The 15,378-nt window shown below is 35.4% G+C and overlaps 1 protein-coding gene across 3 annotated transcripts in view; it reads left to right on the forward strand.

Annotated features, from left to right (window-relative positions):
• The window catches only part of KLHL8 (kelch like family member 8), a 59,785-nt gene that overhangs the window by 26,421 nt on the left and 17,986 nt on the right, over positions 1–15,378 (forward strand). For 2 of the 3 annotated variants that reach the window (XM_021702376.2, XM_044912914.1), the window contains exons 2-4: positions 5,281–5,639; positions 13,230–13,778; positions 14,986–15,172. In XM_021702376.2, the coding sequence (XP_021558051.1) occupies positions 5,427–5,639; positions 13,230–13,778; positions 14,986–15,172 (949 nt within the window). In that variant the 5' untranslated portion in view covers positions 5,281–5,426. The remainder of the gene's footprint in view (positions 1–5,280; positions 5,640–13,229; positions 13,779–14,985; positions 15,173–15,378) is intronic. The other variant, XM_021702378.2, reaches the window with a different exon arrangement.

Consider the following 15,378-nt stretch of genomic DNA (forward strand, 5'->3'; position numbering starts at 1 on the left):
AGATCCCTGCCTCTCCAGCATATGTTCTGAGATTAAATAACTCTTCTTCCTTCATACCCCAGGTGCTTTTCAAATTGTTGCTTTTATGCTGGGTCTTTCAGGGCAAGGACTCAGTTTCCTATCACCTTCAGCAAGCCAGGCCTTGCTGATTTTAAGCCCTACTGATTGTAAAAACATGAAGTTATTTAATCCTTACTGGTTTTCAAAGCCAAATGTGGAGATTGTTTTTCCAGTGCAAGTCTCATGTGGGGTCTTCTTCTCCCTTCTCTGTGATTGTGGTAACCCTCCCATTTGTGGTTAGTCTTGCCAGGAGTTAGTTTGCTGATTATGTCTCTGTCCCTCTTACCCTTTTTTTATGTAACCTCTTCCCCATGATTAACTTTGGAAAGTTTGTTCTGCCAGTCTTTGGGTCATTTTCTAAGTTAGTTCCTCTTTTTTTTTTTTTTTAAGATTTTATTTATTTGTCAGAGAGACAGAGAGTGAGCACGCACAAGCAGGGGGAACAGCAGGCAGAGGGAAAAGCAGGCTCCCTGCTGAGCAAGGAGCCTGATGCGGGACTTGAATCCAGGACCTTGGGATTATGACCTGAGCCGAAGGCAGACGCTTAACGGACTGAGCCACCCAGGCATCCCGTTAGTTCCTCTGATGAGGCTTTCTAGGTGTGTTTGTGGGACGAGGTGAGCTCAGAATCCTCCCAATCTGCTATTTTCCTCCTGCACCTTACATCTGTACCATCTTAACATTCCTAGCAACAGTGCATAAGGGTTCCAATTTTCCACATCCTGGCCAATACTTGTTATTTTCTGGGGGAAAAAAAAATTTTTTTTTCAAAGATTTTATTTATTTATTTGACAGAGGGAGACACAGGAAGAGACGGAACACAAGCAGGGGGAGTGGGAGAGGGAGAAGCAGGCTTCCCGCCAAGCAGGGAACCTGATGTGGGGCTTGATCCCAGGACCCTGGGACCATTACCTGAGCCAAAGGCAGACAGACGCTTAACGACTGAGCCATCCAGCACCCTGTTATTTTCTGAATTTTTGATTGTGGCCATCCTAATGGTTTGGGGTCTTGATTTGCATACTCCTGATAGTGATTTTGAACATCTTTTCATGTGTTTGTTGGTCATTTCTTTTTTTTTTTTGAGAAATGTCTATTCAGGTCCTTTGCCCATTTTTAAATTGGACTGTTTGAGGGTTTTTGTTGTTATTGTTGAGTTGAAGGACTTTTTTCTGGGTATTAACTCTTTATATATATATATATGTATATGTATATGGCTTGCAAATATTTTCTTCCTTTCTGTGGGTTTCCCTTTCACTGTGTTGTTTCCTGTGCTGCACAGACATTTTAAAGTTTGATGTAGTCCCATTTGTCTGTTTCTTTTCTTGTTGTCTGTGCATTTGGTGTTAAATCCAAGCAATCATGCCACATCCAGTGTCATGAAGTTTCTCCTCTGTGTTTTCCTCTAGGAGTTTTATGATTTCAGGCATCAGTGTTCCTAAGATTTATAGGTTTGTAGTTTTCTCATAGTCTTTGTTTAACTTTGATATCGGGGTAATGCTGGCCTCATTGAATGAGTTAGGATGTTTTCTGTCCTCTTCAATTTTGGGGGGGAAAGATTGGAAGGAATAGTATTAGTTCTTCTTTAAATGTTTGATAGAATTCACTAGTGAAGCCCTTAGGTCTAAGTCTTTAATTTGTTGGGAGATTTTTGATTATTGATTCAATCTTCTATTAATAGTTATGTCTATTCAGATTTTCTATGTCTTTGTGATTTAGATTTTGTTTCCTAGAAACTTGTCAATTTCATACTCAATTTGTTGTACAATTGTTCATAGTATTCTCTTATAATTCTTTTTATTTTTATAGAGTCAGAAGTAATGTTCCCACTTTCATTTCTGATTTTATTAATTTGAACCTTCTATCTTTTTGTCTTACTTGATTCAGCTGAAGTTTTGTCAATTGTGTTGATCTCTTCAAAGAACCAACTTTTGGTTTGTTTTCCTCTATTGTGTATCTGTTTTCTTTTTCATTTATCTCTCTTCTAATCTTAATTTCATTTCTGCTAGCTTTGGGTTTAGTTTGTTTTCCTTTTCTAGTTTTTTTTTTTTTTTTAAGATTTTATATATTTATTTGACAGAGAGAGAGAGAGAGAGCACAGATAGGCAGAATGGCAGGTAGAGGGAGAAGCAGGCTTCTCCGCTGAGCAGAGAGCCCGATGGGGGGCTCGATCCCAGGGCCCTGGGCTCATGACCTAAGCCGAAGGCAGACGCTTAACCGACTGAGCCACTCAGGCACCCCCCCTTTTCTAGTTTAAGTTGTAAAGCTAGATTTGAGATTTTTGATTTGAGATTTTGAGATTTTTAAAAATATGTTTATATGTTTATAGCATAAGTTTCCCCCTTAGCACTGCTTTCACTGTGGCTACTATCAGTTTTGGTATGTTGTGTTTTTGTTTTCATTTGCTAAGTATTTTCTGTTTTCCCTTGTGATTTCCTCTTTGATCCATTGGTTGTTTAAAAGTGTATTATTTTTCCCAGTCCTGCCAATTTTCCATTTTTCTTTTGTCATTGATGTCTAAATTCATCCTTTTGTAGTTAGAAGATACTTGGTATGCTGTTTATCTTTTTAAATCTTTGAGACTTATTTGTACAATTCTGGAAAATGTCCCATGTGCACTTGAGAAGGATGTGTATTGTGTTGTTGGGTAGAGTGTTCTTTTTATGTCTTAGATCTAGTGGGTTTATTGTGTGTGTTGTTCTCTATTTCTTCTGTCTGGTTGTTCTATGCATTATTATGAATGGAGTATTGGAGTCTCCAGTTATTATTCTGGAACTATTTATTTGTCACTTCATTTCTTTTAGTTTTTGCTTCATGTATTTTCATGATTTGTCATTACAGGCATAAATCTTTGTTATATCTTCTTGCTGTGTTGATCCTTTGTTAATATATAATATCTTTCTTTGTTTCTTGTAACATTTTTTGACTTAAACTTTATTTTATCTGGTACTAGTATAGCTGTATTTGCTCTCTTTTGGTTACTATTTGCGTGGAATATTTTTTCCATCCTTTTCATTTTAACTTGTTTGTGTCTTTGGACACAATTAGTAATTATTAAATTTTGATCTAAAATTTTTCATTTTTAATTTTCAATTTATTTTAAATTAGTCCCCCTTAGGTTGTATAGGAAATAAGATTTGGTGTTATAAATGAAAGTTAGAGTAATATCAGCTTTTACCTTAATATTTGCTTTTTCTTCTTTAGATGTATTAGTCTCTTAAATCTGTAGAAAACAAAATGTGGTTACAAACCATTGCTACAGTAATACCAGCTTTTGTAATTACCCATGTATTTACTTTTACTGAACTCTTTATTTTTCCATATGGCTTTGAGTTACTGTTTAGCATTCTTTCATTTAACCTTGTAAGTCTCTCTTGAATATTTCTTGCAGGCTGGGTCTAATGGTCACAAACTGTCCCAGCTTTAGTTTATCTGGGAATGTCTTAATTCTTCCCTCACTTTTGAAGGATATTATTGCCAGATACAATATTTTTGATTGACAGTTTTTGTCTCTTAGTACCTTGAACATATCTGCCCACCCTTTCTGGCTTCTGAAGTTTCTTATAAAAAAATCTGATACTCTTATTGAGGAATCCTGTATCTGATGATTCACTTTTCTCTTGTTGTGTTATAGATTCTCTTTTTATCTTTGTCTTTTGGAAACTTGATTATAATGTCTTGGTGTGGTTTTCTTTGAGTTCTCTTTTGTAGAACTTCTTGAATGTTTATATTCATCAAATTTGGGGAGTTTTTAGTCATTATTTCTTTAAATAGTCTCTCTTCCCCTTTATCTCTTTCTTACTCTTCTAGGATTCCTACAATGTGCATATCGGTCTGTGTGATGTTCCACAAGCCTTTTAGGTTCTGCTCATGTTTCTTCAATTTTTTCCTGAGAGTCAGTAATTTCCATTGTCTTGCTTCAGGGTTGATAATTCTTCTGCCTGTTCAAATCTGTCCTGAGTCCCTCTAGTGAATTTTTTATTTCAGTTATTGTACTTTTCAGTTCCAGAAACTCTTTTTGGTATCTATTTAGTTTTTCTGTTTGATGATATTGTTTTCCTGACTCCACATCTTCCTTTAGTTCTTTGAGCATCTTTATTTATTTATTTTTTTTATTATGTTCAGTTAGCCCCTGAAGCATCTTTAAAAGAGTTGTTTTAAAGTCTTCATTTAGTATAAATCCCGTTAGTTCCTTTTTTTTAGGACAGTTTGTTGTTTGTCCACCTGCCCCCCCCCCCCCAATTGTTTCCCACCGTTTCCCTTTTGATTTTTTTTTTGAACACTGGGCATTTGAATCTAATAATGTAGTAATTCTGGAAATCAGTGTCCAGATTTAATCCAATTCTTCTTTAAGGTCTGCTATTTTTTATTACTTTTTGCCCCCCTCTTTTTGATTATTGTAGGCCATCTCTCTGCTGAAGATCAACCTGAGGTATAATTTAAGGTCGTCTTAGGTCTTTTCTAAGCATTTCCTTTGGCATGCATTGTCACTTTCTAATTTTCCTTGTATATACTCTTATTTTATATTGTCTTCTGAAAAGAGAAAAAGAAAAACAAATGAGTGGGAAGGAAGGACACAAGCCTTTTAAATCCTCTGGAAGTGACTTCAGCCAAGAGGGAGGGACTTGCAACAATAGGTGGAGGTGTATTAACATGGCTCTCCACCTCTTTATCTACACCTCTGTGATCAGAAGCTGTAGTCAGCAATCAGCAGAGATCCCTGATATTTGGAGGACTGGGTCATTTTTGTCCACCCTGACTCCTGAAAACTGTGCAAGCTCTCAGGAACCTGCACACAGCTGCTTACTTGCCACTTGACTGAGGATGTGGGGATGGGCTGCTGCTACTGCTGAAATTGACCAAAACTAAACATCTCAAGTCTTTCCCTGGAAATTGCAAGCCTCCACCAGACTCCACAGAATTCCAAAATAGTTATATTAGGCAGATTCTGCCAGTGCAATTGTTGCCTAGGTGGGGAAGACCTGATGCTTCTATTCCACCATCTTCCCAGAATTTTCAAATTAGATTTTAAAGGCATTCCTTCACTGAAATAATTAGCTGAGGTAACTTCTATGACATTTATCATAAAGCTACAAAGTTACTTTTTCTTTTTTAAGTAATAATTTATGTGGTCATTTTACATATGTAGCTTTGGTAAACTAATTACCAATGATTTTTTTCTTTTGGTGAATTTTTATTGTTTTATTTGTTTTTTAATCTCAGGAAACTGGACAATGACAATTTGAGTGGATTTCGAAAAATGTCTGAAGGTTAGCGGGCAGCATCTACCTTCTGCCTTTCCCCACTCTTTACAAAAGAATAAATGGGATGTTTGAGAAGAGAGCTATATTAAAAGAAGAGTGTTACAAATGGCTTCAGAATCTGTGAATGCAAAACAAGCTAGGAATCACTGCACAAAGGGGAAAAGGCAGCAGCACCAGCAAATAAAGAATAGGTCTTCAATTAGTGATGGTGATGGAGAAGACTCCTTTATCTTTGAAGCAAATGAAGCTTGGAAAGATTTTCATGGTTCCCTTCTTCGGTTTTATGAAAATGGAGAACTCTGTGATGTCACACTAAAGGTGAGACTCTCTTTTTTTCTTTTTCAACCTCTTTATTGCATTATGAAAAATGAAGGTTTCTAGAACCACACAAGGCAGATTTTTGGTGCCATACTTACTTGTTATAGTCAAGATAGTTTTAGTCTTCATCCTTTTTTATTGAAGGTGAAAGGACATAAGGGAAGGTATATAAAGGGAGGTTAGCATAAGATAAAATTATTGTACTAATTAAATGTTAATATTCATTATTTCTTAGTTAATTTAACTTCTGAGAGTTCTGCAACTTTAAAACATTAAATAGTTATTATTAATGAAATTAATAAAGTGCTGTTGACCAGTAAGCTTTTAACTCATGAATTTAGAAATTACTTAGAAAGTTAGGAAGTCTTGGTTGTTTATATAGCTGCACTAGTATTTTAGTATATGTTCCTATCTGGTAATTTAACCGCTACTTTAAAACAGTTGTCTCTTGAGTGAGATTATCTATACCTGATAGTGAAGTAGAATCTATTTAGACTTGGATGGAAAAGTGTAGTAAATTTTAAGTCTGTGGTCTATAGAATCATGTTATTCTGAAAAAGACAGTTTTAGTAAAATTGGAAGAGTGATAAAGCAGTGTGGAAGAATCCATGTTCTAATTGTTTGTCATTACTTGTTTAAGGTACTTTTTTTTTACTATTCTTCTATGTCAGTGTAATATGAAAATTTTTTTGGTGATTCATATGCATTCATGGAGCATTTTCCACATTTGATTTGCCACTTTGGAATCTCTTAGATTTTGCTTTCTGCTCTTGATCAGGCAAGTTTTTAGAGCTGAGTCATAGGGATTGAAGACCCACCTGAAGAATCAGAGGACACTCAACAAAAGTCTATAAACTGAAAGCATAAGCTTTGAGTTTCAGGTCCAGAATGTCTGGGACTATAGTATTATATTGCGAATAAACTGTTACTATTCCCTATGTATTTCTGGGTCCTAAGAGGTTGAGAAGAAAACCATTATATAATTCTAGCTCTGTGTGAAATTTAGCCATGTATATATTTTAATGTAGGAACACAAGTTTTTTTGTTCTGTATGGTATGTTTAATTTTATGCCATTGTTCTAATGTTCACCCTTGCTGTGAAATTCAGTGACCCACACTGGCTTTGGCAAAAACAAAAACTGTAAAATAGATTATTTGAATTCAGTCACTTATCATTCAGCATAGCAATGTATGAATGGAAAATAAGTATTGATTTTATAAATTTTATAATTGAATTTTAGAATGATTTTCACAACATAGTACATACAAAGTTTCTTAAGTAAAAAATAGGGATATAGCCATTTTAGGGCAAGTGAGAACTAAACTCATAACTTTATTGTGTAACTTAGGCAATAGATTGAAATAAAAACTCCCACAGAATCAGTGGTTGAAAACTAAAATACTGTGTTTTAAACAGTGACAGAGATCTTTTGGGAATAAGAAACACTTCATTAAAGGGACTATCATTTTTACTTTTTCAACTATAAAATTAGAGTCATGATTAGGTTTTTGTGAGGAATAAGTGAATTGATACAAGCTAAGTCCTTATGGCAGGCTTGGTATAAAATAGATCACAAATATCCTCTATTTGGATCATTATGTGTACTATTATTGTTGTTCCAAGGGTATCAGATAATTCTGCTGTGGTGTATTTTGTTCCTATTGATTAAAGTATTACAACTTGGGATGCCTGGGTGGCTCAGTCAGTTAAGGGTCTGCCTTTGGCTTAGGTCATGATCCCAGGGTCCTGGGATCGAGTCCCAAATCGGGCTCCCTGCTCAGTGGGGAGTCTGCTTCTTCCCCTGCCCACTGCTCCCCCTGCTTGTGCTCTCTTTCTCTCTGACAAATAAATAAATAAAATCTTTAAAAAGTATTACAACTTAATCTTTTAACAGGTCTAATATTGGATTGTTTCTTAACTCTAATTCAACATTTCTTCAGCTGTCAGAATTTTAACTGTTGTAGAACAGCTAAGTCAAATGGGGTTATGGATAATTTATAATGCTCTGTTCAACATAAACTTCACTTTTTATATTCATATAACTTTTAGGATTATTCTTTAATATAAAGTCTTCTACGTTCTTTTATTAGTATGTTTCCTTTGACCATTATTGCTTTTAGGACACACATTTTATTTTATTTTTTTTAAAGATTTTATTTATTTGACAGAGAGAGACACAGTGAGAGAGGGAACACAAGCAGGGGGAGTGGGAGAGGGAGAAGCAGGCCTCTTGCAGAGCAGGGAGCCCGGGGCTCGGTCCCAGGACCCTGGGATCATGAACTGAGCTGAAGGCAGACACTTAACGACTGAGCCACCCAGGCGCCCCAATACACACATTTTAGAAAGATCATTGAGCTGGCTCAGACAGTGGAGTGTGTGACCCTTGATCTCGGGGTTGTAAATTTGAGCCCTACGATGGGTATAGAGATTACTTAAAAATAAAATCTTTAGGGGCACCTGGGTGACTCCGTCAGTTAAGCATCTGCCTTTGGCTCAGGACATGATCCTGGAGTGCAGGGATCCAGCCCTGCATTGGGCTCCCTGCTCAGCGGGGAGTCTGCTTCTCCCTCTGCCCTTACCTCCACTTGTGGTCTCTTTCTCTCTCAAATAAATAAATAAAATCTTTAAAAAAATAAAATAAAATCTTTTTTTAAAAAAAATGCAGTTATCCAGATTTTATTATTTGTATATAAGGTCATTAGCTGATTTTTAAATTCCAAAATGAGCACCTATATTAGAAATAACAAGTTTATTTAGCGTATATTTACTAAGGTCTTACTCTAGTACGTGGAGAGTATAAATAAACTTGAAATTTGAACAATCATCTTTTCTTGCCTTGAAGGCATTTGAAATTTAGCCAGAGATAGGCACAAACACAGCTAATGATAGTACAATTTAGTGATTATCATTTTTGTGTTATTTTTATGGTAGCATAGGAGAGGATTTATGAATTATGCCTGAGAGGTGATTGGAAAGGCTTCACATAAGAGATTATTGTCTTGAGGTCATTCCAGGGAGAGGTAAAACTTGTTTATATATTATTTTGTTTATTAATGAAAACATTTTAAAGAGTATATCCAGTAGCAGGTCTAAAATTAGGTATGGGGCAAGCTTCTTAAGGGCAACAATTTGGTTGGATAAAGGATGGGGAAATTTGTCTTGCAGAGGTATTGCATGGCACTCATAATGCTTAAATTATATGTTATAGATCAACAGGAGTAACATTCACAAAGATGCTTATACTCATGCTTTATGTAGTTTGAGGAAATGTAATTCTTATTAAAGATTATAGTTAATTTTACTTAATTAAGAGGTTAACAGATTATTAGAGGAGGGAAATCCCCTACATCACCTGTTGATGCTGCCACTGAATATGTTTTATTCATATCATTTGGCTTCTTTTTCTTTGAAGTACATGTTTCTGTAATTTTTTTAAACAAATGTTTATAGAATTCTAATAAATACTTTCAAGACTAAGTGTCATAATTTTTTGGTGTCAAACTTTTAAATGACCAGATATGAATAAGTCCTCCAAAAGGTTTCAGGGAAACAAAATATATGAACTACATTTTACTAGCATACTTCCAAGAGGTAGAAATGATAAAATTATTAGACTTATAAATGTAACAGATAACTCCTGACTGGAAGGCAGACATAATCTAATAAAAGAAAAATGATAAAGGAGGAGGTGATTTTATATTTAACACTTAAGCATTCTGTGTTAAACAGTATAATAAATGATCACTTTTACTTTCTGACGTTCAAGTAATAAATTGATATTTTGATTTTTTTCATGTTCAGAAAAGGAGCTATTTAAATATTTATATTTGTCGTTCCTTGTTTATTCGATCCCTAAAATGTTATCCATTGTTTCCATTATGCAGGTTTTTAAAAAGACTTTATTTATTTGTCAGAGAGAGAGAGAGAGTGCAAGCATGCCCAAGCAGGGGAGGTGGCAGGCCGAGGGAGAAGCAGGCTCCCCACTGAGCAACAAGCCTGATGCGGGATTCAATTCCAGGACCCTGGGATCATGACCTGAGCCAAAGGCTTAACTGACTGAGCCACCCAGGTGTCCCTCATTTCTAAATTTCTTTTTTTTTTTTAAAGATTTTATTTAGTTGAGAGAGCAAGAGAGAAAGAGAGGGAAAGAGCACAAGCAGGGGGAGAAGCAGGCAGAGGGAGAAGCAGACTCCCCGCTGAACAGGGAGCCCAATGCGGGGCTCGTTCCCAGCACCCTGGGATCATGACCTGGGCTGAAGGCAGACGCTTAACCGACTAAGCCACCCAGGCATCCCTCATTTCTAAATTTCTGATGAAATGTTCTTTCATTCCTAAATTTCTGATGAAATGTTTTTGGTAATTGATAATTATTTTTATGTACCAGAGCAGAAGAATATAGAAATAAACTTTCAGTAATATAATGAGACTGTATAATGTCAAAGGAGAATCAGTGCATAAAAAGCCAAATATTTTGATGTTGCTATTCATACACATGGCTCAAAGACCTTTTTAAAATTAAGATGGGTATTTATTCTAAAAGGGCACATAGGGGGTGTGATTGTGTGTGTGTGTATTAAATATTCAAATTTTAGTTTATTTGAATCAAATTAAAAGAGTTATTGCAAGACAAATCTTCATGAACAATATGAAAATAATTTGTGGTCCATCGATTTATACAGTTTGGATAAGAAAGCAGTGTTAATGTTTAACTGGAAATTGTAGAATTCTATTTTATGTAACGGCAAGTTGTTGAAGCAGATTTATGTCTTGACATTTACAGATATTTACATAGAAACTAAATCTCAATGATGGCATATGCAGATATTCTTTTTTTTTTTTTTTAAAGATTTTGTTTATTTATTTGACAGAGAGAGAGACAGCGAGAGAGAACACAAGCAGGGCGAGTGGGAGAGGGAGAAGCAGGCTTCCCGTGGAGCAGGGAGCCCAATGCAGGACTCGATCCTAGGACTCTGGAATCATGACCTGAGCCAAGCAGATGCTTAATGACTGAGCCACCCAGGCGCCACCAGCATATGCAGATATTCTTAAAAAAAGGATATTTTTAACCTGTTTTTAAAATGTTTAATATCAGGTTTCAGATCCCATTTTAGGACTGAAGTGAATTTGAAAACATGCCAAGCTTTCTGCTTTAGTCTAGGTTACACCTTGAATCTCAATAGAATCTAAATCTTGCCTTGTGAATTCTTTTAGAAAATTAAATATAGTATAACTAACAGAAATGATTATCTTGTATTTGTTGAAGGGATATTCATTTTTCTTCCACGTTAGTGAAAAAAGGTCAGGGAGGAACATTTATAAACAAAAGCCTTTATACATTGTAATACTCCTCAGGCCTTTTTCTTTAGAAGTTCTCATTTTAAAATTCATTCCCAAATAATGAGACACAACTATAAGTGTATTGTACAGTCAAAATGCTACAGGCAAACAGGAAAATTTATAAAACACTATCCTATTACTTGTACTTAATGATTATTTAACATAAAGTGCTTGGAAAACTGGATACTCAGTACCAAAAACTTCCAGATGGAAATAAAGATGTAAGTGTAAAACAATAAAGCCATGAAAATACTGGAATACCAGAAGTTAACATTTATGGACTATTAGAATGATTCCAATTTTAAGCATAACATCTAAGGCAGAAATAATAAAGACAAAGATCGATTTCATTGTGTAAAAATCTATAGGGGGTGAATAAAAAAAAGTACGTCATAAAAGAGAAAAGCTTGAAATAAATATGACAAATGACTCACACTCTAAATGTATGAGGAGTTCTTAAAAATACATACGAAAAAAGTCACATAGGAAAAAGTTCATAGAAGAGATACAAATAGCCCAAAATTAATGAATGACTCAATGATATTAGTAAAAGATAAACTAAAACAGTGGGATAATATTTTCATTCATCAAATGGACATATTTTTTAATAAGCAGTCAAAATACGGCACAAATATTGTAGGTAGATCAGAAATAGACAATTTAGCAGTGTACATCCAAACTGCACCTATACTTTGAAATACCATTTCTACTTTTAGGAATTTATCTGTAGGAAATAATGGAGTGTGAACAGATTTAGTGACAGCAAAGTTTACTGTGTCAATAACAGCAAACTATTGACAGTAGTGTAATTTTTCGACAAATAAGGTGGTAAGATTTCAGTGTTTCTATTACGTTATTTCAAAATAATTTAAGAAATGAAAAAACTTCAGTTAAGCTCATAGTAAATACTACTAAATAGTGGTTTATTTATTCTGTGCTTCAGTGTTCTCACTGTTAAATAGTGGATCATAATAGTACCTACTTATAGGGGCATTGGGACAATTAAGTGAGTTAATATGTGAAAAGCACTTAGAATAGTGCTTGACATGGTGACTGAAGTTAATAATACTGTTGTATATTTAGACGTTGCTAAGGGAAGAGATCTTTTTTTTTTTTAAAGATTTTATTTATTTATTTGACAGAGACACAGTGAGGGAGGGAACACAAGCAGGGGGAGTGGGAGAGGGAGAAGCAGGCTTCCTGCAGAGCAGGGAGCCCGATGTGGGGCTCGATCCCAGGACCCTGGGATCATGACCTGAGCCAAAGGCAGACGCTTAACAACTGAGCCACCCAGGCTCCCCGAAGAGATCTTTTTTTAAAAAAAGATTTATTTGAGAGAGCATGCGTGCCTCAGCACGGGTTGGGGAGAGGGGCAGAGGGAGAGAATCCCAAGCAGACTCCTCATTGAGTGTGGAGCCCAACACGGGGCTCGCTCTCATGACCCATTAGAGATTATGACTTGAGTGGAAACCAAGAGACGGATGCCGAACCGACTGAGCCACCCAGGTGTCCCTAAGAGAGGAGATCTTAAAAAGCTCTTATCACAGGGAAAGAAAAAATTGTAATTATGTGAGGTGTTAGTTAATAAACATTGTGGTAATCATTTCTTTTTTTTTTTTTTAAAGATTTTATTTATTTATTCATGAGAGACAGAGAGAGAGAGAGGCAGGGGGAGAAGCAGGCTCCCCACAGAGCAGGGAGCCCGATGTGGGACTCGATCCCAGGACTCCGGGATCGTGACCTGAGCCGAAGGCAGACGCTTAACCATCTGAGCCACCGAGGCGCCCATCATTTCATTATATATACATATATGAAATCACGATGTTGTATAACTTAAACTTACAAAATGTCATATGTCAATTATATCAATAAGACTGGAAAAAAAAATTTTTTTTTAGAAAGGGACTCACAGACCTAAAACAAAAATAGTGCCCAACTAGTGCTAGATGATGTGTGTTGCTCTTCTCATTTATTCACAGAATGCTCCTGAAATTTGAGATAATATAGAAAATCATAGTTTATGATTTTAGTATATATACATTATAGACAATATATAGATGATAAGTGGCTTATTTGGCAGAAGAAAATTGCAGCTGGCCTAGATTAAAATAAGTGACCAAAGAATTGCATTGTTAAAACAAATACACTAAATCCGCGTGGGTTTTTGTCCTTGCTACCCATATGCTCAATGCTGATCTAAAACTGATTTTTATGTGAAACTGAGTCTTCTTTTGTTTCTTTGCTTTGAACAGGTTGGCTCAAAGCTAATCTCTTGTCACAAACTAGTATTGGCTTGTGTTATCCCCTACTTCAGAGCCATGTTTCTCTCTGAAATGGCTGAAGCCAAGCAAACCCTGATTGAGATCAGAGATTTTGATGGTGATGCAATTGAAGACTTGGTAAAATTTGTCTATTCTTCACGGCTCACTTTGACTGTTGACAATGTCCAACCCCTCTTATATGCAGCCTGTATTCTACAGGTTGAACTGGTGGCTAGAGCTTGTTGTGAATACATGAAGTTACATTTTCATCCCTCCAACTGCCTGGCAGTGAGAGCCTTTGCTGAAAGTCACAACCGAATAGACTTAATGGACATGGCGGATCAGTATGCCTGTGAGCATTTTACTGAAGTAGTGGAGTGTGAAGACTTTGTAAGTGTGTCACCCCAACATCTCCATAAGCTTTTGTCCTCCAGTGATTTAAATATTGAGAATGAAAAGCAGGTCTATAGTGCAGCCATCAAGTGGCTTCTTGCCAATCCTCAGCATCATTCCAAATGGTTGGATGAAACACTTGCACAGGTAGGGGGCTGAAATAAGATTGGGTATTAGAAATGAAGTGATATGGAAGCAAATTAGATTGTTTCATTGATTGTGAAATGTGTGGATTATCCAAAGGAATATAGAAATCTTTGTGTAATACAATGTGAAAATGGCTTTCTCTTTACTTTCCTATTTATTCACTATGCTATTTAAGGATAAGTCTGAATTTGTTACATTTAATTAGAAGTATAATTCTTTGCTTTTTAACCTGAATGTTGAAAATAGCCCTTTGAAATCATAGTAATAAATATTTTATTTATGCTGATAGAAACTGGTTCTGAGGAAACAGCTATAAGTATTGTTTTATAATGAAGTTTCTAAATTGTAGTGGATTACTTTCCTATCTGGAAAGAACCACAAAACATAACTTTCCATTTTTTCCTCACCAGTTTCACTTCTGTAACCTCAGAACCATGGCTTTTTTCTTATTTATTTACTTATTTACTTACTGTCAACAGGGTATCTTAGTAGGGAGATAATAAATAGGCCTTAGAATTACTTTGAAAACAAGTTTGTCAACAGAAAAGTTTCATTATCTTGCAGCTATCTTATTTGTGTGTATGCATATGTACTTTTAACTCAAAATCATATTACCTGGTTTGATCATCCCCTTAATCCACTAGAAAATCAATGCATCTTTAAGGGAAGAAAGGTGAGTGTCTCTACTTGAAGTGGGAATGCATCCCTGATTTAATATATAACCTTCCAAGGTGATTGATTTGGAGAAAATAACACTGATTTAATATTATGAATGTTTCTGTGTTCAAGTAATGAAGAAATCCCATTTCCATTTGTTCTAAGTCTTAGCTTTAAAAGGCAAAAGAACAAAACATGGCAATTTTGTTTTGATTGTGCTTTTTCTCTAGCAGCAGTGGGGCCTTGTGATTATGACACTACCATTTTTGGAAGTAAGAAACTTGAATGAATACAATTGAATTATTTTATCCAGTCTACTTAAATCTGTATTTAAAGGGGGGGGAGGGTGCATTTAACATATAATCTGATTTCATTAGTGCAGACCATACTAGAAATCACTTTAGAACTTGGCTCATTGAACTTCCTTCACGTTAGAAAGGCTTTGTGTAGTAAATGAGTTTTAAAAAGACAACATAAAATATTACAAAGTAGAGCATAAACTATCCGATTACAACTTAAATTTTACATCTGCAACTATTCATGATCTTAGGTTCGTTTGCCGCTGTTGCCAGTTGATTTTCTTATGGGTGTTGTGGCAAAAGAACAGATTGTCAAGCAAAATCTAAAATGTAGAGATTTATTGGATGAAGCAAGAAATTACCATCTTCACTTGAGTAGCAGAGCAGTACCTGACTTTGAATACTCCATTCGGACTACCCCAAGGAAGCAAACTGCTGGTAATTAAATTACTCATTTTATCATCTCTACTGGAAGGAGTGTATTACCAAACTTAATTGTAAGATGATTAGTATCTGATTGTCTTAAAGTAGTAATTGGCAAGTATGGTTATATAATGTGAATTCTTACTGGACATGATTCAGGTAGTTTTGCCAATAAGCCAATTTTTTTTAAAGATTTTATTTATTTATTTGACAGAGAGAGA

This window comes from Neomonachus schauinslandi, chromosome 2, assembly GCF_002201575.2.
Source record: "Neomonachus schauinslandi chromosome 2, ASM220157v2, whole genome shotgun sequence".
NCBI classification, from domain to species: domain Eukaryota; kingdom Metazoa; phylum Chordata; class Mammalia; order Carnivora; family Phocidae; genus Neomonachus; species Neomonachus schauinslandi.